General features: G+C 44.4%; 1 protein-coding gene across 2 annotated transcripts in view; it reads left to right on the top strand.

Annotated features, from left to right (window-relative positions):
• The first annotated feature begins 370 nt into the window (after window positions 1–370).
• Window positions 371–27831, top strand: part of LRRK1 (leucine rich repeat kinase 1) — a 79758-nt gene continuing 52297 nt past the window's right edge. For both annotated transcript variants that reach the window (XM_062583778.1, XM_062583777.1), the window contains exons 1-6: window positions 371–392; window positions 4026–4239; window positions 21692–21855; window positions 23358–23529; window positions 25787–25966; window positions 26614–26762. In XM_062583778.1, the coding sequence (XP_062439762.1) occupies window positions 4173–4239; window positions 21692–21855; window positions 23358–23529; window positions 25787–25966; window positions 26614–26762 (732 nt within the window). In that variant the 5' untranslated portion in view covers window positions 371–392; window positions 4026–4172. The remainder of the gene's footprint in view (window positions 393–4025; window positions 4240–21691; window positions 21856–23357; window positions 23530–25786; window positions 25967–26613; window positions 26763–27831) is intronic.

Genomic DNA, 27831 nt, shown 5'->3' with positions numbered 1-27831 from the left:
ACGGCGCGATTCCGCGCGGGACCCGCCCGGAGCAGGCGGCCCGCCGAGGGCCGAGGCGGGGCCGAGGCGCGGGCCGGGGTCGCCGCCGCCGCCGCCGCCGCCACAACATGGAGCCCCTCGGCGCGGCCGGGGCGCGCGCGCGCGCGTGCGCGGAGGCCTCTGAGGCGGCGGCGGCGGCGGCGGCGGCCGCGGGCGGGCGGGCGGGTCCCGACCCGGCGCCGCCGGGCCCGGTGGCGGAGGAGGCGCCGCCGCGCTTCAGCCCCGCTCCCTTTTCCTTCCTCCCTCCGCCTCCCGCGCCGCAGAGCGAGGCGGCCGGCCGGCGCCGCCGCAGGAGGAGGAGGAGGAGGAGGCGGCGGCGGCGGCGGCGGCGGCGGCGGCGGCGCAGGCAGGAGGTAGCGCGGCCGGCACCTGCCCCGCGCCGGGGCTGCGCCGAGGGGGGCGCGGGCTGCGCCGGGCGGGCTGCTGGCGGGGGGACGGATGGGGCGCACAAAAAGGGGTTTAAAAGCAGGAAAAAAGAAAAAAGCCGAAAGTTTAGACGGAACTTTTTGAGGGCGGCTGAGGGGGCTGCCGCCGCCGCGGGGTGGGGGGGAGCCGCTGCCCCGTCCCGGGAGCCGGCGGAGGCAAAGGAAATGCCCGAGGGGAGCCGTAAGGAAGAAAAACAAAACAAAACAAAATCTTATATTTATGTAAGGGCGGCGCGGCGCCACGCGGGGACGCGGCCGTTGGGGCCGTTTGTAACGCGCGCGGCGCTGCCGGCCCCGCGGCCTTCCTCCTCCTCCTCCTCCTCCTCTTCCTCCTCCTCCTCCTCCTCCTCCTCCTCTCCTCATCCCCCTCTTCCCTCCCTGTCTCCGCGGATGTTTTTTGCCTGGCAGCGAAAGCCAGGCAGAGCGGAGCGGGGCTTGGGCCCGCTGGCTTTAGCCGAGGGGAAGGAAGAGCCGGGATGGTCCGAAGGGACGTGGGGAAGCCGGGTGCGAGCGCGGAGCTCGGGGCGCCTGGGCTCTGCTCTCCCTCCGCGCCTCGGCCGCGCGCGGGGACGGGAGCGGTGGTTTGCCGCCTCTCTGCAGCTTTTCCGCGCGGAGCTGCCCAAAGCCGCGATCTCCTGGACGGGCCCGGAGATTTGCATAGCTCTTCGGCGGGGAGGTCCCCGGCGAGGCGGCGGGCGCAGCTCCGCGGTTGGGGAGCTGCGACGCCCAGGCGTGCTTCGCCGTGCCTCCCTCGGGGGCCCGTCATCGAGCCCCCGGGCCGCGGGCACCTGCGATGGCGTCATCCACCTTCCTTGCGCGCCTAACGCGGCTCCTAACGCTAAGTGGGCTTCTCGAGAAAGAGTAGGTGGTTCGAGCAAAGAACTTGTTTCTGGAGAGCTCGCTTGAGTTGGGAGGTGACCTCGGGTAAGCTGGGACACGTCCGGGTGCCTGGATATACCCGCAGCGAGTCTGGCTTGGCTGGAGGAGCGAAGAGGAAGATCTCAAGATGGTACAGGCATGGTTGGATGTGCTGAGGAGCACATGCTGGGGGCACTCCAAGAGCCAGCTTGGGTCCAGCTCTCCTTTTTCTGTTTCCTTTCGTGATGACCGTACCTGCAGAGCCACCCAGGTGGTCTGCGTGTCCCCCAGCACTGTGTGTCCCACCGGGGCCTGAGCTGCCCAGGCTCCTCGCCTGGATGGCCTGCAGTTGAGGGCGACGAGCCGAGGAATAACAGAAGCCTCAACTGAGCTTTGGGAGGTGCTCCACAATGAACTTCTCTAGACATTAGCTAAAAGCTGTCAATAGTAGAGTTTCAGGAGAGAAACTGGGAATATGTGAATTGGGATGTATTCCTTCTTGGTCCCACTCCTTCGAAATGAGCTTCTGCCCAACCTGTAGGATCCCAAGTAACACTCTTTCTCCAGGAGTCTTTTATCCCAAAATCAAACCAGAAGATGGTGTCTGCAAGTGTTACAGCTGAGCTTGTGTTGTTGGAAACTTTGGGTAAAAGCATTTTAAGGATTTCTTCTTTGTCTACGCAAAGGTAGTGAAATACAGAAATGCCTAGGCTGTACTCCTTATAGGGATGCATTGTGGCAATAATACATTTATGGTTAAGGCATTTAGTGTGCTAGTTGCAGTGAAAGGGAACTAATTATCAAAATCACTGTATCAGGCAGAGTGTCAGCCTGGGGAGTAAGCTGGGTAGAAATCCAGAAATTGGGAGTATTTTCAAACCTCTGTGGTACATACTGACTCCAGTCCAGTATTTCTCCCTCAACTGCTGCAAGTGTGCACAGCATGCCCCAGCTGTACCACGAGGGGATGCCACACAAAACCCCATGTCTGCCAAAAGGAGCTAGTCTGTTGGTCTTTGCATGGGGACGTATTCATTTTTACGGTAGCTGCTTAGTGCATTTATAGTGAGGGTGCAGAGGTGACAACTGCTCAGCCCTGAGAACATTTCGTCCCTTGCAGTTTGTGTAAATGGCTAGGGCAACTTTTGGAGGGTGCGAGTGGCACCGTGGCAGTCCCTGCTGTGCTTGGAAGGGTTACAGCCCACCCTGGGAAGGAGGGAGGGATGCCCTGCTGCTGGCATGCTGCTCCACCAAGGAGGAGGTGTTTGCCTGGGAGGTCCATGTTAAAGTGCTTGCATGGAGACTGGTCCAGGTGTCCCAGCCTGCGTTGCTTTATGCGGCACCCAAAGCATTTTTCCCACCTTTGAAAAGCACCAAAGAACCAAATCACAGCTGATGGCTTTCCCCCACCGCTGGCATGCAGGAGACAGGGCTGTGCCATGTGCTAGGTATGCAGTTTGGTTTTGGGACAGCACTGTTGGCCAGCACAGTGCAAGGGTCATCAGAACTGATTTTTTTGTACCTGCACCCAGAACTCGGATGCTTACCTAGAAACTATTGATGTAGCATTCGGGAATTTGGTAACATTGTCAGCTCCTTGTTAAATCCCTCTTTAACGAGGGGAGAGCAGGAGCCTGCCTGGAGAATGGTGATGGGTGTGTGTATTTTTATACACTCCTTGCTCTTTGATCCCAACGCAAGAGACCAGCCCTGTTCAGGCAGGGTTAGCGATATACTTGGGTCTTGTTAGCCAACATGAGCCTGTGTGCTTGGCTTAATTAAAACCAGACTAACTCCAGTCAAAACTGCAGCATCACAACAGCAGCCACGGGAAAGTCTAACTAGGACTAGAGGTGAGGGGCATCGTGTCATGTTTGAGAGGCCTTAACAGACTGAAACTGAAAGCAGAAAATGAAGGAACAGTGATGCCAGCTGGGCACACACTGCAAATTCACTCATAAACCCATAGTCTTAATCTCTGTGGAAGACTCATTAAAAGACAGAAAGTTACAGGTGTGCAGCTTAAAAGTGGTAAGAGCTTGGAAGTGCCACAGGAGATTGAGCTCTTCAGTCTTCTGCTGCCTCTTATGCCAGGCCATTTAAGAGTAGGCAACCTTTAAGAGCACCTAAGGCTCTGATTTGCCTCCGTGCCCATATTTGAAGCAGCCTGCTGTTTTTATAGTATTAGAGTTCTCTGAAATGACTGGGCAAAGGGGAAAGAAGCTTGCATGTTCTCTTAGCTCTGTTTTCTTTCTGTAGGGGATTATCTCAGTAACCATATCAGTGTTTTTCAGTTTTTCACGGTAGGGTCTTACAAGAGTCACAGTCAGCTTTGTGAATGGGAAAGATTTTGAGGTTGCTTTTAGGATTTTTTCCAGCTGCATTGCGTCGTTTCAGTGCTTTGAATTTACATTAGCTTGTGGAGCCCTGCCCACTCCCTCAAACCAAAGCCTCAGCAGCTTTGGCTGAGAAAAATTGGAAACGTTATCTTTCGTAGAGTGAAGACGTTGTTAGACTCCTATGTTAATTCATGTTATGCTCTTAACAAAGCTATTATATAACTAATTTTATTTATATTCTCGTAAAATGATGCGTACATTTCTCCAAAGTAATACCTAGACAACTATGCTCATAAGTATAGAGGAATAAGCCTCTTGCAATTTGTGTACTAGAAAGATTGATTTGTTGTTTATTTTTACACAGGGAAATGATGATTCTTCGGGATGGTGTTTACTAGCAGTGGCCCTGTTCTGCACTTATTTGACAGAGGTCATTCAGTTTTGACAACACTATTCAAGTTGAAGTGCTGCAGAAAGTTTGCTTCTTGAACCTTCACAACTACAACCCAGAATGTACTGGTGTGTGGGAACAGAGGAAGCTGCTGTGTGCAGAGCGAGCAACATGGATCAACAAAATGGTAAATGGAACAATTTCTTTTCTTTCCTGCTCACACTGGGAGCAGAAGTTTTTAAGGGAGTTTTTTTAGGTAGCTTCTCCTGTGTGTCAGTGAAATTTGAATATGTGAAAGGTCTTTGAATGATCTGAGTTCTAATCTTTGAAAATCTATAAAAAGTAACAAGCAATTTTGCTTGTAAGGAGGATGATTTTGGACTATTCAAGAGGTAAGAATAGCACTCCTCTGAAAAACAATTTTCTCTGAAAATCAACAGAATTAGTCAGGATATGCATCACATCTCATCAGTTCCTAAATATATTTGACAAGATCCATACTTTTTCAGCATGTGAATGCAAATATGTTCCCAGCCACTGATACAGTGTGTATTCAGAGTACGAAAGCTGCTAAAATCAGAGCATAATTTCGCAGGCTGAACAGATACTAGCCTCCTCCAATTTTATTGTCAGCTTTGATAGAATGCCTTGCAGTGATTTATTGTTAGTATGGATTAGGAGGTCTGCATTTATATAATACTGCAAATCTGTAGATAGAAAGTCCTCTTTCAAAGGGATATATGCTTCAAGTTGTTTCCTGCTGATATATATATATATATATATTTTTTTTTTTTCTGAACAGCCAAATTATTTTTGGATGGTTGTTAGCACTGAAATCCTCAGCTCTTATGCACTCCTGAATTTTTCTGAGTCAAAACCCAGTTATGTCTCTGCATCAAGAAATCGCCTTCTGCTTATTGTATAACAGTATTCCCCCTCCTTGCAACACACAGTTCATCAGGAGGCAGCATCTGCGTTTTATGTGTGGGATGAAGGTGTGTTTGACGCTCTGTAGTGAGTAAGCAGGCTTCAGTGCAAGATAAATGTTTTTGCAGCCTTATTTTGGATTTTATCAGCAACTATGAAGCACAATCTGGTATTTTATTCAGAGGCCTTCTCATCTTACTCAAAGACATTTCTCACCAGCGTCACAGGGAGCTCTGGGAACTCTTTCCTTTCTCCGTATGTATTCTCCTTATTCTGTGATACTGATCTTTTGTTTTTTGCTTTTCTTAATTAGCATTTTATCTTTCTATAGTAGGCAGGAGCATTTGGCTATTAAGTATCTTTAAAATTGCTAAATTCTGTCTTCTGAGTTTTTTTCTGAAAGAAATTATCTCCACTTGAATACTGAGCTATAAACTGTGAGAAGAATTTTGATCTGCATTAATGACTAGCAAATGTTAAGTATATTAGGGATTTGACAAGTTTTTCTCAATGTTTAAAGATACAGAAAATAAACAAAATAGTTCATAGATAAATAATGACGTAAGAAAGAAAAAAGGTATGAAATCATATTTTCTACATCATGAGTTCGATTTTTCTTGTGAGGACTTTCTAACATTTTTCTGTTACGTATATATGTTCAGTTACACCGGTTAACTGGAGGCATACAAAGCTTATTGGTATAAGCTTCTATACCTACATGCATGTGTTAGTTTTATATGATAAACAGTTCTGGAAGCCTGACAAAGTGGTTCGAGGAGAACTTAAGATCTAGTGCTACCCCAGTGGATTTGCTCTTTTTAAGCATACTGTACATATTTAAACTCATTTTGGTTTTGAGACTATTTGATTCCTGCCAGGAATAATTGTCATTAGCTAGTTAGTCCACTCCCAAAGTTAGCTGGTCCTTGCTCTGTGTTTGGATCCTGTTGCACAACTTGGCTGCGGGAATGCAGTGAGTCATTCAGCTGCTACATCTGACCCTATTTACACGCTGTTATTGATGGTCTAGATGCAGCCTCCTGCTTCCTTTCACTGGCCAGTGCAGTGCAGGAAGGATGTACACCTGTGCCTTGGTCACCTTCAATAGCCTTAAAATCTCCTGTCTTTTTATTCCTGGCAGCTGTATGTTTGGCCAGATCTTCCATGTGGAGAACGTGCTTACAGCTCTCTAGCAAGCAAATGTGAAGTATGGCAGCAAGGGCTCACCTTCCTGCGCCTGCTCGCCGCTCCTCTGCTGCTTTGTTCATCTGCACTGGCTCTCAGCTGCATTGCAGCAGGGTGCCCACGCGCCCTGGGCGTGAGCAAGCTGCCGTGCAGCGGTGGGCCACTTGGAGCCCGCTGCAATGCTGCCAGCTCGACTCGCTGGTGCTGGCAGAGCATCCTGTGGCTCTGCTTCGAGTGTAGTTGGCATCTCCCTTGCTTCCTCAAACCCTGCTTCCCTGCACCCAGGTTTGTTCCCAGTACACTAATTAACAGAAGGAAATCTCGTTCCATGTGCAAAGCAGGCAGGGATACGGGGGAGGCTGCAGTCTGTCATGAAACAGGGTTATTTTAAACCTGGTTAAAGAACTCTGCATAATATAATGGAGTTGACACAATATGATTCTTGTAGGAAATAAAATAGAAGGCTGAAGATATCACCATGTGAACATCTAGAACTTGATAGAGATATGCCTCCTTTCTGGTGGTTGGTTAGTTTCTTTGAATCTTAGAAAATTTTACAGCTAGGAATTAATTCTCCTATGAGTTTCTAGGAGACAGTTCAGCAGAGATGTAGAAGAGCCATCGTTGTCTCCTGAAATGCAAGAATAGGGAGCTTTATCTCTCTTTTAATAAGAATTGTATTCAAAGTCCAAGAACGTTCGCGTGCCCATTGCTTGTGTCTGAGGTGGAATCGGTCTCTCTTTCAAATGCTTTCTCTCCTCCTAAGTCTAGAAATGAGTATTGAAAAGGTGTGTTGTATTGCAATGTATATAGTATTCCCTAATTCGGGACAAGATGCCAGCAATGGTTCTTTGAAATCTTATCGCAACTTCAGAGATATTACCTGAATGAACCTTTACAACTTCTGAGGCAAGTCTGCTGTAAGCTAGCCACTTCCAACTGTACAGAGAAGCAGAGATAGACATATACAGCATGAGTGGAAAAGGATGCAAATATTGAAACCAGAGGGCAAAAGAGTAGCCACAGTGTAATGACCTGACCTGGCATTTGGAGCAGACTAGTGCAGCTTCAAAAGTGCCATGGGGACTCTGCAGCTTACAGGACTTTATTTTGCTGTGAAAGAAGCAGCCTATGACAGTGGTGACTCTGTGAGCGCATCGGCTGGGGCAGGGCTCGGGATGGACAAGCTGCTGCCTGCACCACCATTCTGTGAATCACAGTGGAGTTGTCGGGGTGAGCAATGCTGTAATCCCCCTTTTCCTGCAGGTGTGAAAGGGTCATTTTAACCACGGACACTGCTTGGGAGCCAATGCCGTTTCTTATGGAACGTTTCGCAAGTGATCAAGCGGTGACAGCTTTGCTTAGCTAATAGTAAGCAAGGTCACATTTGAAACTGCCTCTTTCAGGGGCACAGGGCTCGGAGCATCCAGCGTCGCACCCCACTTGTGTGGAGGTGCTTCATTTGCAAACGTGGCCCAGGGCTTTAAGGGGAGGGCCCCGAACTTTCTCTGCTCCTGCCCTTGCTCTCTGTTTTGTGCTTACCTGGGAACCGAGACGTCCAGGCTGTCAGTCTGGCTACGTGTGAAATCCACTTAAAAGTCTACAGGAAGAACCAGACTCCTTTATGGGAGTGGAAGTAGACAGCCTACTGCTGCTGGATGTGCCCGTAGATGGCCTCTAGATTAGATCCGTGCTGTTATTTCTTCCTATGTCTGCATGATTGATTTTGTTGCCTTAAATGTGAAGGGCAGGAACTTGCTTTTGTTACTGTGAATATCTTTGCTTATAATTTTTTTTTTCTGCTAAAGAGAGCAGGAAGGGAAAATCAGTGTATGCATCACCACTGCTGCAAACTGCTTGGTTTCTCATGAGAGCCTCATGTAAACCTTAAAATCTTTACATCAGTGTGTGCGTGAGGTTATAGGCAGCAGCTGAATCTCGGAGCACGTAGACTTACTCCCAGTCATGGCATGATGCACTGTGTAACACAGAAAGAGATGCTTGCACTCTCTGTCCTGCTTTTTTCCTGTCTGCACAGCGGAGGCGGTAGTATAATCTTGTGTCTGCCAAGACAACATTGCTGTGCGGAGAGTAAAGGAGAACATCTGGAAAGCGGTCGGAGCGCGTGTGATGCTGGAGACCTGCTAAGCCTGTTGGTTGCCTGAAGTGCTGCAGAATCAGCCTAAATGAGCCTTGAAGGTTTTCTGCTTTTCCTCCTGTGTGTTAATCTGAGAGTTAGTTTGAGTCCAAATAGCGAATTGAAACTATTCCTAAAACAAACAAACAAACAAACAAAAAAAACAAATGGAAAGAAAAAGAGATATTTTATATGAATTAGTCTTAGTCTGTATGCCCTCCAGAAAGAGAAGGAGGAAATGCTAGGCAGGAGTAGGAAGTACAGTAGCAGAGCAGTAATAGGTTTGTATTTTTAAACCTATTTAAATACACGCTTTATGCAGAAGTGGTGAAATCTCACATGAGGCCAAAAGCTAGCGCAGAAGGCCAATCTGCACCAGAAAATGCATGTGGTTGAGGCCATTCTCTGGTGCAGACTCCGTGGCATAGCTGCACGCTGCACCATCTCACTGAGCTGAGCCAAGATCTCTAAAAAGGGCAAGGAATGGCGCAGCACATAAAATTAGGTGCCTAGACACTCTGAAGTGATTTTCAGAGTACAGATGCTGTGCACTGTTCTTCAGAACATATATACCCTTAGATGATGTTTCTTATGTTTCAAAATTCAGGCATGCGAAGGAACCATTTACTTTTGGAACCTGGTTCTTGTGCATGTGGGAAGTGATTCAGGAAGGGGTGTGCAAACAAGCTGAATTTGCTTGCCTGCATGATTGATAGGGCATGGGGGTGCTGCGTCCTGCTGGAGTCGAGGGAGTAAGGAGATGCGCTTAGGTCCTAGCCGTAAAGCCGGGAGTGCAGGAGCTAAGAAGGACCTGGAGGCCATGGGAGAAGGGGAGGTGGTGAGGAGAGCGTGCAGCAACTCTCAGAAAGAAATCAAATCCCAGTTCATTACTAGGAGACTGCTAATTGGGCAGGGAGTCAAACCTCAAACATAGTGTGATTTACAGCCAGTAATAAATCATTGATCTGTATCTTAGCTGTACTTGGATTTTTCTGCCAGTATACAGCTTTATTTTTCCCCCTAAAGGTTAAAATTACTGACTGTGTGTTACAGTAAAATATAACTTGTGACCGCTCTTATCAAGACGCCTAGAAAAAACAAAGATAAGGTGATAAGGGAAGTAAAGAAAATCCTTTGCACTTAGAACTGTGTACAAAGACTTCTTGGCTACTCTACTGCTCTGATTTTGGAGTTGTTCTCAGCGGTGAGGGCTGACATTGGTCACAGCCAGAGCAGTGTCCTCAGCTTCAGTGGGAAAAAGCAATTGATGGTGTTCACACGGACGCAACCTTTACTAGGCCTCTAATTGATTTATCATTTTGTCAGTGATGTTACTGATTTTTTTTTTTATGCAAATATAAAATGGGCTATGAACTCATTTTTCATCCTCTCCAAGGCCTCTGGGGGCCTTATCTGAAACCTGTTAAAGCCTTTGCACTGCTATGACAGGCTTTGGACCTGGTCTTTGGGGAGCGTTAGGACATTAAGTCTGCGGTTTGCTTGTTTTTCATTTCTCAAATCGATAGAGGCTGCTGGGGCTCTGTTTTGCAGAAGGCAGCTAACTCGGAAGAAGTGTTTGCATTGCAGATGAGGGGTGGGGGTGCGTTTTTAAGCCACCCAGCTGTCAGCCTGCTATATAGGTGAAGCCTGTCCCTTAATAGGTTCCATCTTGGGTTTACATTGCATTAGGCTGATATTAGTTCCTTTCCTGAAACAGTCTGTGCATTCGTTAATGGGTCAGCAATTGCTGGTTTGCGTGATTATGTATAACCTCAGCAGCAGCTTGTAGATATTTATATAGGGTACTCATAGTTTCATAACAAAAGTGTGTCCATACTTGGAGTCTGTGTGTCACTATCTTAAAGGGAGGACTGATTGATTTAGTAATATTTTGGAGGTTATACTGCAGTTCTTGCAAATACCTAAGCCCTCTCAAGATGATAATTAGCCACCCCATACATGTCTGAAGGGTTAGTGAAATCCCGTGATGTTTCTATCTGCTGCTCTGGGCTGACAGGCAGGTTGATGCAGTGCCACCCAAGGGCGATGGGAAGGGGTCAGTTGGCTACCACAGGGCTGATGAAAGGAGCAGGGAGCTGGGAGTTGGAGGAGCAACTTAATTTAATTCCTAATAGTCAATATGCAGCTTGCAAGTGTAAGGGTTCACATTTCAGATATGACTGGGGAAAACTCGATCCCAGGCTGTCCACAGCGCCTTTGCTGTGCAGAGCTGAAAATCATGGAAAAATTATGAACCAAAGCAGTGATTCAAGCAAGAGGTCTGGATAAATTTAGCTCAAATATTCTTGGTATGTTTGTGGTCGCTGTGGAAATTACATCACTGCTTGTTTTAGTGATCAGAATATCGCTTGGAAACTGCCCTGGCTATCCGGAAAAGAGCTCAGAAGGAAAACTTTTAAAAGCATACATGTCTGGAATAACTTCTGCATTTAGGTGATTTGAGAGTTTTTTCTTTTTTTTTTAATTCCCATCTTTTATTCATATCTACAAGTTATTGCTGCTTTATTGAAAAGCTGCAAGGTTTGGAGCTGATACACTCGGCAGTGTGATTATCCAGCTCATATTAAATTCTGTCTAGTGAGTAAGATTCAAGAAGAGTGCTGGTAATTGCTTAAGACAAGACCTCCTCCAGAATCTGCCTGCCCATCTTTGTCTTGCACATCAGAGAGTCTTTGAAAAAGCTTTTATTTTTGCATCAAACAGGAACATTCTTTTTTTAAAAAGTAATGGACAGGATCCCTTCTCAGATCTTGAATTTAGCTTTTTTATTATTAAAAAAAAAAAAAAAAAAAAAAAAAAGTCTGGCTCTCTGGCTCCTTAAGTCAGCTTGTAATAGTAGTTGCAATTCTCCACAGTCTTGCACCTGGGACCTTTTACACCTTATCAGGATGGGAATAAAACCTATGAAATCAAAATCCTTCATTGTTGTGCATGGAGGATAGTAATTTGTACAGACTAGATCAGATTTTCAGGTGCACTGGGTTTGAATTCATCATACATTGTTGGTAAAAGGATGAAAATGCTTTTTCTGATGTTGCCCTCTGTAGTTCAGAGCAGCTACATAAGAAAACCTACAGGCTGCAGCTGGTTCACGGCACATGCCTTGATCTGAACATAGCATCCTTCAAGGCAGAAGCCTTGTCCCTTGAAATCGGTGCTGACTTACCCAGAATTTGGGAAGATTAGGGGAGTTTTTTCCCCATTCCCCCTCTCTGCGAGCATGAGCACTTCTGCCACTTGTAGATTTTATCACAGGCTATGGAAGGATTCTGGATTTTTATTGTAGCTCACATTAAACCTTTGGCAGCACATCGCTTCACAGGCTGACTCAGGCCCAGTGCTGCCTGCCTTGGCCACAGCAGAGGCCTTTTTATGGTGCTTTCTTCTGTTCCAAAAACAGCTGCTAAGGTAATCTTCCCTCTATGATACTGTTTCCTGGAAACCTGCGTCTCTGGGGGTCCGCTCCTGCTCACCTGGAAGCTAGTGGAAATACTTGCATGGAGCTCACTAGGAGCTGGATCCAAGCCTCTGTTTCTACACTTCTTTTTTTTTCTTTTAAATTTTCCAGAGCATCACTTTCACACCTTTTCCCTGCTGCTCTTCCTAGCTCTGTGCTCCCTGGACACCGCTGCTACGAAGTGGCCTGTGCAATTCCCTTGATGCCAGCCGTAGCCCATATCCTCGCTGTATTTTCTTTCACTCTGTGTGCAGCACTTACAGATACACTAATCTAGAGCTGTTACCGTCTTGGTGATAAATAAGAACTGTGAGTAACCAGGAGGGGTCGGAGCCCTGCTGTCGCCCTCCCAGACCTTACGCCAGGCCTGTTTGAAATGAGCTGGCTTGTCCGCTCCTGGTGCGCTTTCAGGAAGACTGTTTCAGAGCCTCATTTCTCCAAAGTTTTAAACTCTCCTCTAATTCGTGGCTGAAATGTGTTCATGCTCTGCTTATAAATAGCTCTTGTTCCTCCCTGATGTCTCCCTCTGGAGGTATTTAAAGGCAGTAGTCCCATCCTATCCAGCCTTGATTTTACTGGGCTAAACAAGCCAAGCGCTTTTCAGCTGCGCTGTTGTAATTAGATGCTCATTTCTTCGAGTCATTTTCTCCATCCGCTCCAGATTCTCTTAAGCTTCCTTGAACGTAATAAATCAGAGTTACCCGAGGTATTTAAAATGTCTTTTTAATGTTACTTCACCTTTTTCTGTCATCTCTGACCAGTCTTTCTGACCCTCCAATATCTTCATATATCCAGGATCTGTGAGACACCTGCGGAGACCTCAGGCCTTTCCTCCCCTCACACACACACACAGCTTCACCTGCGATTCCTCCAGACTCAGCCACTCGCAGCGAGGGGCATAAATCTCTGCTGCTGTCTGAAGTCAGCTTTAAATCCATGTCTAAAGAGGAAGCAGTGTAAGGGGGATGACCGTGACTTGATGCTTTGCCTGTGTGAATAGTGAATATCTCATTTTTGAGAAGAATATTGAGCAAATGATTTGTTTGAAAGAAAAGTATGGAAATTTTCCTCTTCTGGTGAAAGCCTGAACATTAAGGAAACTGAGAAGTTTCAAAAGAAACAAAATTATCATCCACAAAAATTTATTTTATGAAGTTTCAAATGGAAATCCAATCTTGGTTTGGATTTCATGGTTGAAGTACTTGGTTCAGCTGGACAGGAATGATTTCACTAGAGACACCTTCCGCGATTTACTAGTTCTGTCTTTCCAACCATGCCTGGAAAGGGAGATGAAAAAAATTCAAAAGTGTAACTGTACTTGTGTGTACTTAATGTATATCTTCCAATTTAAAAATTGGAAAGCAAGAGTGGCATAGCTGGCCTTGCATACAAAAGCATATTTCTGAGTGATTCAAGCTGTAGGATTGGAACCAAATCACTGATGCCAAAAGGCAAAAATAGAAACTTTCACTTACAGCTGAGTCATTTGTATTTTCAGTACGGCAGTTGGCTCTCTGGCCATTTGCAGCTCTCTTTTTCCTAAATCTCTGCCCCTCAGGAGCGGACCGTGTTGTGAGCAGCAATGCTTTGAGCGCTCCTGAAGTTGGAGAGGACATGTGTGCAAGGAGCTGAACCATCACCCTAACTGCTGAGGGCCCAGTGCCGTTCAGCAAAGTACCAAGCTTCCCTACTTTTTTTCTTGCTTGCCACGTTGTTATCCTGTACCATGGCCCACGCTTCCTCTCACGATTTTCCCAGAACTGCTGCAAAGCGGCTCCGACTCCTCCAGCGTGTGCACATCCACCTCAACTTCTGCCTTGCTTTCCGCAGCCCGCTTCCCCTCCGTGCGGAGGGCAGGGAGGCCGAGCGGGACCCGTCCGTCCCGGCGGCAGACGAGTGACCGTGCCAAGACGTCGAGGGCGGCGGGGTTAGCAAAAGGACGCCGGCGCTTGTGCGGCATCCAGCTGCTCTGCGTCCAGCGTGAAGGAGAGGAAGGAGGAGGAGGAGGTCGTCGGTGCGGGAGGAAGGGATATGTGGCTGCGCGCTGATGGGTGGCCTCCGCACCGAGCCTTCGGTGAAGATCATAGTCCTGGTGCCCCGGTGCCCTTCCAGGAGGGACTGCCCCATGCATGGAAGTGATGAGCGTGAGGGAAAGGGCCTGCTCAGGGCTTTAAGGTTGATAGCGCTCATTCCTTGCTCTTGTGTAGCTACAGGACTATTGTTGTTATTATTATTATACATTAGGGACTTGAAGCTACCTTGCGTTTCCCAGCATGATTTGCACGTGGCAGCTCTGCTGTGGTGACAGTTGTTTTCCGGTGTACGTTTCTTTGTGCTGCAAATTCACTGCTGTGCAATAATGTTGTGCATCTCCTTTTTGTACTTCAGCAAAGTAGGAAGAGCAATTTTGAACTTCTTGGACAAAGCGACTGGTTCCAGAGTCCCCAGGGCCTGGGAGGCACGTGCGCAAATGCAGGAGCCCGCTCCGACCTGGCAGAGCTTTTCTGCCCTGGCTCAGCACTGACCGGGGCAGACCGAGGCTTATTGTATAAACGTAGAGCTTAACCTAAAGCTTTCTAACATAGCTGTTTTTCATAATTCACTCTGAGAGCCCCTCAGAAAGACAGGAGCCCAGAGCATTTTTCCATCCGAGACTTAATTTTTTCCTTTCCGATTTGCGTTAGTAAATGCTTTTTCCTTGCAGGTCAAGTGTATTTCTAAATAGAATATTTCCAGTGGTTCTGGCGATCATTGGTCACTTTGCATTGCTGTACCTAAAATTGTCTGCTTGCCCCTGACAAAATCCTTAGCGCTTGCTGGAAAATGTTCAGTTCAGAGCAGGATTTATTGTGCATGGCACCAGCACATAAACAATTTAAAAATAATACCAGATTATGCAACAACAATGAAAAAGATCCCTTCAGTACTGAATTTTTGTCTGCAAAGCATTCTTCTGTGTTTCATATCTGGTCTTTTGAAGGGTTATGTTCCCTTTCAGGGGCAGTGAGCATTGATTAACAGCTATATCTTAAATCTGGGCTTAATTCGTATGAAATACCTCATCTTTTCCACTGGCACAGCAAGCAGATCTCGGTGTAGAGCTGTTCCTTTAATTAGTTTAAATAATGAATGTTTAGATGAAATTGAACCACGTAAAACAGTCAGAAAAAGTGTGTCTGTGGAGGTTTCCCTCTTCATCCCGAGAAAATGGTGTGTCTAACCAGTTGGGAAGAAGTATTAATCCTTGCTAGGGGAACGTGGCCCAGTTCTGTCTCGGCCTTTCCAGCAGGGATGCTGGATTTCCCAGAAAAACCAGCTTGTTGTCTTACAGTTGCATTTACTGTGGCTTTCCCTCTCCTTCTCCTGGTGGAGACTTTTTCAAGTTGCTTGAATCCTAGCGTTTTACACCAGAATCAATTGGACCAAGGGTATTTTGCCTAAATCTTGGGAACAAGATGAAATGGGTGACAGGGTTTTTGCTGTGGGACCCTCCTTGGTGTGGGGGACAGAGGCAAGCAGAGGAGCAACCTCCTTCCTGGGGCTACAGCGAAGCAGCAAGTCCTGGGCTGTGGCTGCATCTTTTAAGTAATGAAAGAATGAAATGAATGAAATATTCTTAAACAACAAATAAAACCCTGCTTTGAGGTTTAGAGAAGGAACATTGAATGTGTCTTTGTTTCATAAAGCATTCTGATTGATTTAGGCTAATTTAAAATTTTATATGCTTTTATGTTAAAGAAGCCTGAGAATTTGTATTTTCTGCCTGGTCTGGGATGGGACATGTTTTTGAGTATCTCAGAGGTTTCTATGGGATAGAAAAATCTTCCTTACCTAGTCTAATTGGAAAGTGCAATATAGGACAGATGACATCTTCCTTTGAAACCACTGGAGGTTTCCTGCTGGCTGCTACTCAGTGTATTAATTTGAAGTTTTTCAAAACACCGGAAGATGTGTGTGTCTGGTACAGAGATGCCATGTGCCTCAGAACTAACCTGGCTTTCCATTAATTTTGCAAACCTGCCTGCCATTGCCCCCTTAGGGTAATACTGAAAAATGTTCAGCAACTCTTGTGAATTTTTAAGCATTTGGGGAATTGGCTTAAAATATTCAGCACATTTTAAACCTCATCTCTGTCCCTTTTTGCCTCTGCTCTGTGGCAGCAAACAGAAGTCAAAATGACAAAAAAATTAATCTGGGGAAGGTTAGCAGTAGCCATCTGGTGCTGTTGAGGAATTAATGCCTGAGCCCCCCACCCCCACCCCCTGGGAGAGGCAGCCTCCCTGCCTGCCTGTCCCCGGATCCTCGCTAGACCAGAGGCTTGGATTTCACTCTAATGCAACATGGAGATGAAAATAACTGTCAAGGGTAAAATGTAGTAGGTAATTCAAACAGAGAAACCGCCAGCCAGAAGACGTTGCATCCAGTGGCCACTGTCAGAGCTTCTTGAGAGCGGTTTGTGCCGGAGCAGAGGTGGGCGGCCGGCAGTCCAAGGAATTAACAGCTTTATTGAGCATCACTGCATGGGAGGCTGTGTTAAAGTCATCATCTTGATTTGCTCCCGTCTCTGGAAATACCTGCACAAACTATGAAAAGGTCAGTAGCAGTTTTAAAGTTGCTATTGTAATGCTGTTTTGAAGTAGGCTAGCTCCCTACCCTGTTTTATCCTGCGTTAAACATCTCATTTATATTTTTTGTGATAAATAAGAATGTTCTAGTATTGTAGTTAGTTACCAAAGAACTTCTGCCTTATCAAAGGGAATTAATGTAGCACCTACAAACTCTGAGAGGTTATCTGTCAAAGAATGCAGTGATTTGGGACGTAAAGATAATAATCATCTCTGTAGTGTGCTATTTTGTTATGCTGCTGTGTGCCGATAGTTTGCTGGCTCACAGCATTTACCTGCAAACTCTCACCTTTTTACTGTTGGAGAGATACTGTCAATTTAGAAACTTTAGATTTTAAACAGTTTCTTCACCGGTCCTATTAACAGGGCCTGAGAATGGGTATAACTTAACACTGATACCCTCATGAGATCCTTTATTACTACAAAAAAAAAAAAAAAAAAAAAAAAAAAAAAAAAAAGAAAGAGAGAGAGAAAGAAAGATCTATTTTTGTTTTGTTTCTTTCAGCTAAGATGGCACAATCCGTTTTGCTTTTCAGATTGATACTGCTGTAATTGTTGAATGGCAATAAAATAATGTTTCTTTTTTAATTAATAACCACTGTTACCATTGGAATATTTTTTAAAAGAAAATTAGTCTTGGTCTTAGCATTTGTAAAAGGCTGTTACTGCACAACCAACCTTAAAGCTACTCCATAAGACATTGAAATTAGGAGTGGAAAATATTTCCAAAGCGAGTTCCTTTTAATACAAACTGTTGAGTGGTGTAAGGAATAGAAGAAGAATGTACTTTCAATGTCAACAAATGCCTGCTGTTTTCCTGTCTTCAAAACTAGCATTTAGTTTGGTGTTACAGTCATTAGTAGAAAGAGACGATTGCAGAGCATCAAGCAAAGAAAAGGTACAGTGGGTCTACAAAGAAACTAAACAGAGAAGCTGCAGAGATAGAGGATTGAGTGGTAAGGAGTAAGCCCTGTGGCCTTATTTTCATCAGCATTCAAATACATGTTAGAGGAATGAACCCAGACCATGTCACGTCTGTTCAAATAGACTTAATTTATCTGCTTTCCTTCTGCAACCTTAGAAGTAGAGAGGGGGCTGACTTCGGGCAGTGGTTTTAGAGGCCTGCGCAGGAATTCTGTCTCTGATCATTGTGCAATAAAGCAAAAGCTAGAAGAAATCACAAAAGGGCTGTAAGAGCTTCTGGAGTTTCACATTGCCTTTTGTTATAGGAATACCCAAGAAGTACTGATAGCATATCATAACTTGTTGTATGTTAACAAAGACCTTATTGAGCAAAGTGCAGAAGCCAGAGCCTGAATCTATGTTATCCAAGATTTAAAAACACTTTGTTACACCCAGGCTTAAATGCTCAGCATGTTGCATGATCAAGTCCAAAAACAGAGGTTCGGTTCAGTCATTCAGCTTCAATTATTGCTCTCACACTGTGTTATTTAAGGCTGTTTGCATCTTAGATGACCCTGTTAACTGAAAACCATGAAGTTTTCAGGTAAAGAAAGAATAGGAAACATGTAGGGTTAAAGCCATAGGCAGGATCTTCCAGGATTTCAGCCCAGTTTTCTGCTAAAATCTGCTTATGCATATACTGGCAAAATTGTATCTTGGCCTACATGAATGCCAGTACTGATGATAGTTCAATCATGACTCTTGTAGAAATAAAACAATTTTTAACCTATACAGTGTAATTTTTCTCCTTTTTTTGGCCATTTGGTCAGTATAAATAAGTTAAGCTTATAAAATACATTTGGCTTCTTATTTTCACTTGTGTATCAGAAGTCAATATATCATTTCATAAGTCACCAGAAAGTCTCCTGTGAATTGGGTAATTCAGTTCACCAGGTGCTTAGCTTTGCAACGATGGCTTCTGTGTTTTTTGGAAACTAGGCAATGGATGGCCTGTTTTCCACTCTCACTTTGAAAACTCAAGTTAGTTTTGACAGAACCACACGGGTGCAGCTGTTGGTCGAGGGCAAGCTTTTCATTACTCTGTGACTCATCAGTTTTACTCTTTTGGGGATTGTAAGTTAGTTCACTTGGAAGGTCTTTAGCTGCTGAAGATCTTTAGTAGCTTTTCTTCTCAGATCATCTTAGGCAAGAGGTCAATTTGCTCTGGAGAGTACAATCACAAAATGAAATTCTGATGACAGTTACATAATGACTTTGAATGATGAGCAGCATTATTTTTCTGCCACAGATACTTAAGTGTAAGTACATCAATTTCAAATGCCAGAATTGTTCAGATTGCCTACATTCAATAAAGCTTTTATTGACTTCTGCTTAATGGATGTTCAGACGTAGCCTAACTAGTCAGTTTTGATCAGATCAATAAAAAGTTCTTACGTACTTAAGACTAAAATGGAGTTTAGGAACCAAAATTAAGGTCCTGAAAACTTTGACTAAACTGCCAACTAAGTTTGGGAGCATATTAACTCCATGAAACCAATAATTTGTGACTGTCCAGGACCCGGAGTGCCCAGAAGTCTGCACCTAATGCATGTAAACAGACCGTGACGGCTGATGCCCAGCCCATGTTCTCCAAACAGCACTTGTAACGATGCCGTTATGCCAGAGAGGATTTAAGGTTTCAGAGGGGGACAAAAGGAGCATGGAAGAGGAAGCATGACACATTAGCCAAATGATTTCATGAAGCAGTCATTGGGTAAAACACAGAAGCAGTCTTGGGGTTAGAGCCTAGTTTGCCAAGTTCCTCCTTCCCTCAGTTATAATGTTGTGGTCCTTCTCATGCTCCCTGGCCTAGATGATTTGATGGTCCCTGTTGGGCAGTTTCAGGAGGAGAGGTGGAAAATGGTTGTATATGGAGTAGTCTGACCTGTAGGAAGTTCAAGAGGTTGGTTGGAGACCTCTCTAGCAGAAGAGGAAGTATCACTGGGATCTCCCAGATCATCAGTGAGCCTCTGCCACGAGCTGCTTGTATCTTCACCTCCCTTGGCCGTGATTCAAAAAGAATGAATGATAGCCCAGCTCAGCTCGTGGCAGAAAGGATGTACCTGTACACTTGGTTGGGGTTCCAGATGTAGATCTTGAGTTATAGTCCCTACAATCAGGAATTGGGGCTGGAAGGATGTAAAACTTGACCCTACTCTCATCATTTCTTCAATGACTAGCTTAAAGCTGCTGTGCTCTGGTGGCCCTGTTTGAAGGGCTTCCTGCTCAGCTGTCCAGCTGTGTTGGATCATCCAGCGTGAGGCATTTTCTCCTCCAAGGGGAATTCCAGTACTTCTCTCTAGGTCAGGATTTCATCACAGGGCACTGAGCACAGGACGGCTGCATGCTCCAGGAACTGGACCGTCTACTTTGATCTGTACTTATGATTGTATTTAGACCTATACTGAATTGTTTAGATTGGAGAACCATTTTGCTTAAAAATTATCTCCCTTTAAACAGTTAGTGCTTAGGAATAATTTGCATTTCCTTCCTTAGGTGTCCATAAAAACAATTAAAGCATATGCAGTATTCAGAGAGGTCTGTCACAGGTGGCCTGCTGTAAAGGCCTCGAACAAATGCTGTATAAGTTTTCTGGTATGTGCTCCAGAAAAATAGAGAATTAGGAGGAAAATCTAATGCAATGAAAACATGGCACCTAGCATGAGTGCTGAGATGCTGTTCTTTGTGCTATAATATAACATCGTGTTCATTTGCCTTGGTTTCTGCTGTTTGTCCTTCACACATTCTGCATCATCCGAGAAAGGTTATTGATGCCTGCACATTTTTAATGGCATGAATCTCTGGAGTCGTCTCTGATGTCTGAGTGATTTGAGCTTCATTTAAATAATTGATGAGAAGTGTTAGTCAGAAGGTACTGGTGATTCAGACTGCATTATTCAAAGATATTTACTGACAGTTATAGATTGGTCCAAATTTACTTCTTTTTCCAGGCTGCATTAAACTAAGCCCTGCATGACATATGTGTCTATTTAAAAAACCTTTGCTAACTCATGTGAAAATCTGTGGGCTTTACAGGTTTTCTTTAACCAATTGCAGAAAAGCAGTAATAATTAATAATACTTTAATAGGAAAAAGTGACTGTAAAATGGTCTGTCTTTAAGTGGAAAGTGCTTCTATTGGTTTTCTGTGTCTCGCCTATCGTTCTTTTGTGTTTTTTAATGAAGGCAGCTTGATGCCTTGCTCCCCAGCTTTCAGGGGCCCTGCGATGATGGGGCATGTGAGATGCACAGAGCTGGAGACTCATGACCTCAGCTAGACTGCAACCTCAGTGTTCAGCAGAGGACAGGGAAATGGAGGGGGAGCATTCAGGCTGGCTGAGCCCAGCATCGGTGCCACAACCAGGAATGGACCAGAGCATCTTCCTCGCAGTTCGGTGGCTTTCCTGCGAAAGCACACAGCTTTCACCATCTCTTAGTTGGGATCTGTGTATGTGATTTTGTGGCTGCCTTTTTGTTAGCCTTGGTAGAGCATCTTCTTTGATGGTCTGCAGCTTTTCATCTTTAAACTTGTTGGTAGTGTATCTGGGGCAGCCTCAGACAAAATAGACCTAGCATCCACCTGGCACTCCGGTGGCTGAAATACAAGAGCAGAGATTTTGAGAGATACACGGTTCCTTTAAAATGTAAAAGCTTACATGGCTTCTAACAGTGTTAAAAAAAAATCTCCTTTTGCTCTGTTTTGCCATCTAGAAAATAGAGTGTAAAAATTCTCTTTCCTTTCACATTCATTAAGGTGTATAAAGCTGTAGTTGCAAGTGCTGGAGAAGTACAGTGGGGTGTTATCAAGCTCTTGGCACAAGGTGAATGAAGTGCGACTGATGTAAGGCTAATAACATCAGAATTGCTTTGCAGGCCCTGCAGACTCCTTGCTTCTTTAGAAGTACTGTAGGTGCCAGTCTCGTGTAAGTATTTCCCTTCTTAAGTTCCTGCACCAGGAACCGAGTGTGTCGGGCTGCAGCAGCACGTACATGTCTGTGTGAGCTTTCACACCTTCCTTTGGAAACCACCTCTGGGAGCAATTGAGGAAGTCACTGTCCCTTTTAGTTTCATGTCCCTGTTGGAAAGTACTTTAATATCCTTTAACATGACTTTCTCTCATCAGACAGTTTAGGTGTTGGGTTTTCTTTCTCCTCTCCTTTTTAATTATATGCAGTAAATAGTCCACTGAAAATAATCTGCCTCCTGTGTTTGACTGTGTTTTTTTTTTGTTTTTTTTTTTTGCCAGATTGCTTTGGTGTTACAAGCTGTACATGAATAATAAATAGGTACTTCTTCCCGACCCCTCTTTTCCTCTTTAACTGCAGGATCTGTGGACATGGGTGGCAAGCAGTCCACAGTCGGTGAAGTCTCCATACTTCAGACACCCGTGACAGAAAGCATTCAGGCTGCTTACAAAACTGGAGACTGCAGTAAGGCCCAAGAGTTGATTAAGCTGTCATGTGAGGAGACTACATTGCAAGTGGAGAAGGTAGAGTAGAGTTACTCTTTCCCAAATTTTATTAAGAAAGAACCCTTCCATTCCAAGCTGCTGCCTTGCATCGTTCCTCATGCAGACAGCGTGTACCTACTGTGCTGGTGCTGCAGGGTGCCAGGCAGGACTTGCTTGGGCACTTCAAGAGCATACGCTTAGGGACAGAGTTTCCTCTTGAAAGTACAGGTCAGAAAGATAAGACAGACTTCAGGGAGAGTATACTTAGGCACAGAGGGATTAAACAACATGTTGAGGTCAGTCATAGCATCAGGAGTGGAGCCACAGGACAAAAATCCTGTCGACGTTAAAGTGGATGATAAAACTCCTGCTGGCTTTACTGGGGTCAGTATTTCACATCAGACTGCCAGTTCATCGGAGCTCATGAGGGTGTGTTGGCTTTGCGAGATGCAGAGAGTCTTGCACTTTTCTGCCTTCTCTCCAAATTGGCCAAGTGCAAGCTCACTGTGGTCTAGGAGACTCCACTGACCTTCAGTGTCCTGCTTTGCAGCTTATGTGAACGAGACTTGATCTTCAGGAAGTGTGTAGTATCTTGGGTTGCTGGGCTTCTGGTGGAGGTGGCAGGCAGAATCCATGTGATATTAGCAAGGATTGAAAGTTGCTGTAGTATGGAACTCAGTCCTGCATTCAGTAGTTGCATAGAAAAAACTTAAAATCTTTTCTTCTCAGTATGGTGGACTACTGTAATACAGAAAACAAATGAAGTTCCTAGAGACTTAGAAAGTTGGTTACAGTACAAGAGATTTGTTTGCCAAAGACTGAAGTATTTCTAAAATAGTAGTGTTAAAGTCTTGATTGTGGTGAAGTAAACAGCAGAACGTACACTAAATGTAAAATTACTATGCAAGATTCTCAGCTGATAAAAACAAACACTTTATACTAACTGCACATCTGGCCCTGAGTCTTCGTTATGCAGGTATATACTACTCTTTGCAGCACACGTCTGTCTGAAGGTCGAGATGCATGACACACGCTGTGTTAGAATTTATGTAAATTTTCAGGTGAGATAGTGTCACAGCTTTTGCTGAATCCTCCAGAATTACCCTCTTTCCTCCCTAAACACTACCATTACTGTGTATGGAGAGTACTTGAGAATTAAATCCAGGCTTAATGGCTATCTGCAAAATAATATACCATCTCACCTGCTAGCAGAGCTGTGCAAATGCTGTTTCTGTTGGTCCATGGGAAATTGTTTTCTACTTGCCGTGCTGGACCTTGGGCATTTTTGCAGTAAAGCCATGCGAAAGACTGTTAAACAAAAACAATAGATTAATATAATTACTTATTTCATCAACAGCAGTGGTTATATTGGCTATTAGTGTTCATGATGATCTTAGCTAACCACAGTGACAGAGTGTATGCATTTACATGGGCATGAATAAATACATAGCTCTAGAAATGTCCTCTTCCTTTGCCTGCCCCTTTTATAGAGATGTGAAGAGGGTCCCAGAGAGTTTATTTTGCTGCATTTTCTTTGCCAGTGTCAGCTTTTGGGTATTGCAGCAGCATATGGAGATCTGCAGGCAGTGAGGTATTTACTGAAGGAAGCATTAGTGGTGTTACCAACAGAACCTAATGATGACAACGCTGCTGTGGTGGCTGCATATTTTGGACATAAGGACGTTGTGAAAGAACTGCTGGACTCCTTGCATGGTAAGCCTGCTGTTGGGTTCTCTCTGCCTTCTCTCTATGCTGCTCAGTAGCTGTGTGCTACAGTTTCAAGCAGACATTTTTTTTTCCACTTGCCTTGAAAGGGGAGGGCTTCAGTCATGGGAAAGTGGGTGGAGGGGTCTAATATCTGCAGTGTCTTAAGAAAACTTTCCCCATGGGGGAGAAAACACAGGCATAAAAGTATTCTGTGTTTGCCAATTGGAAGTAGGGAAAGATGCCATTTAGGCGATTCATTCCCATCAACCCTCACAGCTGGGTAACATCCCAGACCCCGCAGAGAAATTACGGGATTTTCAGGAAACGGCATCATCCCACTGTGCTGATCCTGCAGACACAGCGGTGCTGGGAGGGAGAGAGTGCAGCGCGACTGTCTGACAAGTAACAGTTTAGGTGCACAGATGGCAGCATGTTCTTTGCTCTATTGTTCCTGCCTTTTTGATCTGACTTCTAGGGGAATTCCCTGGTTTGAATCATCATTTTATTTTTTCATGCTTTCATTGATACAATGATTTTATGGCAGAATGAAACATTTTTTTTAGCCCTAGATGCAATTCTTAAGGCAGGTTTTTCATTAAATAAAAAGTCAGGGTGAATTACTCATCGCTGTCTTGACCTCAGACACGGCAGTGGTCACAACGGCTAAGCTTATCCTCTGCAACCTTTGATCTGAATATGGCTCTGGCTCCCCACCAAAGCTATGTACTTGCCAGCAGCCTTGATGAGAACAGGAATAACTTGCTGGGACACCTGCATGTTTGATTTACTTGGACTGTTAGAGTGATAACAAGTAACAGAAACTTTCCACTTTAGTGGTGTGTAATTAAATGTAATATCATTCAGCCAGAGAGGGAGACTAATGAGGCTGCTTTTAAAATAAATTATAATAATAATACTCTCAGTAATGAAAAGTGACTTAAGTAGATGCTGGAAACTTAGGTAGGTTTAGAACTGACCAGATTTCCTTAAATGCTGTGATTTGGGGGACTTGGGTGCAGAGATTAGCCCTGTAAAGATACAGCTTTCAGAAGTTTTTTATACAGAATCTTCAAGTGGTGTCCTTGTGAAGTTATGTAGAGACTGATCACAGAGTTTGGAATAAATTACGTGTGTATCCCGTCCAGGAGCATTGCCTTGGTCAGCGCATGCAGTGATTCTGGCTCCATGTGAACTTCGGGCTTATAATTAAAGTGGAGGCTGATATTTATAGTGTGAGGGTGAGAGACATAGTAAAGCTGTTATGGGTGCAAAGCGTGACATTATTTCTGCAGCAGCTTGGGCTTGTGGACCTTTCTGCAACATTTTACATTGGATGTGAATTAGTAAAATAAAACGAGGTGGTAGTGTAAATCAGGGAAGATTGAGAGGATGGCTCACTGTTAGTAGAGATAATCGTGTCATAGACATTTAGTCATGAGGGGCAAAATTATGCTCACCTAGAGGAAAGCGATGCTCCCCAGACAAAATACAAATTCAGCAAAGAAGCAGTTTGGAGATGACTAAAATTATTAGCAAATTCATGCTGAAATCAGAACATGGGATTTTAATTTTTAGCCCTAAAAAACATTTGCCTAAATTTACTGTGAATTGATGGTAAAAAAAAAAAAATAGAAATGGAATATTTCAGTGGGAAATTGAAATTTTTGTGGGAAATTTTTTGCTTGCAGTGAAAACCAGATAAAACAATTATTTCACATTATCTAAAATATTTATTATTGACCAGAAAGATGAAAAGTCAACTGTTTTTCCCTATTCTTTATATCCCCTCTCGTGAAGCTGAAACAAATAGCCTGTCTTAGATGTTTGTATCTGACATCTGCAGGATCAGTCCTTTTGTCTCTGGATGCGAGACAGTCTTGATCACCCCTCGCCACTTCTGCTTGGGAGTAGATGTTGGATTTTCTACCAACAGCCTAGCAGCCAGCCTCCCCAAGCCCTACCCTTGTCACTAGCTTATGCATGATTAGGTCAGGGCTAGTCAAAAAAAAATTACTCATTAGAGGGTAGGTAATGAGAAGCAGAAGGAAAGCAGGTTGCTCACAGTTCAACTGAACAGAAGAGATTGTGTCAAATCAATTTAGGACTGCTCTGTAACACACTTTTGCAGCGCTCTTTTGGCATCAGGGGCTTCATCTTTTGCATAGCTGTATAGCTGTTATTTGTGGATGACTTCACAGACTGGACCAGCAGCATCAGCTAAATCAATGCCTTTTTTTTTTTTTTTTTTTTTTTTTTTTTGTAGGTCCTAGTACTTGCCAGCAACTCCTGAACTGGATGCTGGCCATAGCCTGTCAGCAGGGACACTTGGACATAGTAAAACTCCTGATTCGAGTATATAGTGCTGATCCGGAGAGCTGTGCAGTCAGGAAGAATGAATTTCCGGTTCTTATACGGTTGCCCCTGTATGCTGCTATAAAGGCAGGTATGTATTTGCATACTTCAGAGTTTTATCCCTTTCCTGCAATGTCTTTTAAAGAATGGGCTGAATTCTTGTTCCTGTCGGGGAATGTGCTGGTGTGGCCTGACTTCCCTGGAATTGTTCTGAATTTACACTACCACAATATGTTAGAACAGAATTGGCTCTAAATCTTTTAATTTAGCCAGATTTAAGGCAGGACCTTCCTGAGTTAAATTACTGAAAATGCTGAAGGGTTGAACTTTCCTCTTTAATTTTAAATGCCTTGGGGTGAGGGGAAAAGCTGTCCAAAAATAGAAACCTTGCAAATGTAAGTATTATTGTGGTGGGTACTGCAGCACAAAGGTTTGATTTAGGCTGAGCAATTTATACTTCAAAGCACAGCTGTGTATATAGTTTAATAAGGTAGGAAAAGAAAAAGAAAGAGAGTCTAGGCCAGTGCTTTCATATAGTGTCTTTGCTGTCTCGAATTGACCAAACTAAACCCCCATCACTGGAGGAAACAGTCTTTATATAGTTCAGTTCCCTTTTTGCACACCCCCATGCAGATTGTTTTTTTCATAAGTGGTTATTTCCCATTGATTTCTCTTCACCTCTGTGTTGATTCGCTTGCATAAAAACAAAAGAACAGACAATCTTCCTTTTCTCTAAAGGGAATGAAGATGTAGCTGTGTTCTTATTACGGAATGGTGCTTTCTTCTGCTCCTACATTCTGATGGACAGTCCTGAATCCAGCAAACACCTTTTGAGGAAGTATTTCATCGAGACAAGCCCACTACCAGGTGGCACTCCAGCAAAAACAGTAAGTAGCCATTTATCTGTCTGAAGAGATGCTCTTTTAAAGGAGCATCATGTTCATATTGATATTTATCTTTGCGTACCATTGTGGCAGGTGACTTTCCTTCTTGGCTAAGAGCCTTGTGGTTTACTACCCATTTAGAGAATGAGCCGTGAAAGTGGCTTTCATGCCAGTGCTGAATTGCAAGGTATAAAACATGAGGCCTTTAAATAGTATCACTGTGCGAGCTGGTATGTGTGGTAGCTTTTGCTTGGCCATTTTAACACTGGTAGGTGAAATATGCTTATGGTGTGGAAAGGAAGCATGGGCTTTGTGCTCAAAACATGTCGGAGAGGAAAGCTCTACCGTAGGTGGCTTCTGTGACCCCAGGCAAATCACTTCCTTCAGGTTTCTGCGGTCCGTTTTGGTTGCACACAAGCTCTGTGCTGGCCAGGACCATTAGCATGGCACAGAGCTGAGCATATAAACCCTTCTCTGCCCTGGGTCTGTGAGCTCAGAAACAGTCATGCAAACAGGCTTGTATGGCTCTTGGTTAACTTGGAACATGGATAGAGGAAGTTAAAAATATATTTCTCCCTGCCTCGGGTCCTCAGCAGTAAAAGATGTCTGGTAGCCTTTATTGTCACTCTCAGGATGTGTTTGGCTATCTGGAGCAGGAGGGAAGGTCGTAATGTGATATTAATGTGATCTCTGTGCTTGTCCCATGTAATGGATTTTTGGGGAAACACAGGCTATGCACTAAATTTTGTTAGCCAACAAAAAGAAACTGAAGTCGTCTTAGGTTGACAGGAACTCTGTTTACTACTTAACTATCAACAGGCTTTCAGCAATTTTGGTAATTTACTTACATCTCATTTCTTCTGTTGTAAAATAGAGGTATTTAAGCTCCTCATATCTTACAAAGCTGGTGGAAAGTTTAATACATTCCACAGAGATCCACAGATGAGGGGCATTTTTTTAAGGCAGAGAATTATTACATTTAATAGCTATCCCGTATCTTTGTATAACTAGCTATATTGTTGATTCTCTTAAGCGCTGTTATCCAGACTCCTTTACTCAGAACTGAAGGATG

Source organism: Rhea pennata, chromosome 10, assembly GCF_028389875.1.
Source record: "Rhea pennata isolate bPtePen1 chromosome 10, bPtePen1.pri, whole genome shotgun sequence".
Taxonomy (NCBI): Eukaryota; Metazoa; Chordata; class Aves; order Rheiformes; family Rheidae; genus Rhea; species Rhea pennata.
Note: the sequence above shows the minus strand (reverse complement) of the source record. Positions and strands in the feature narration are given on the sequence as shown.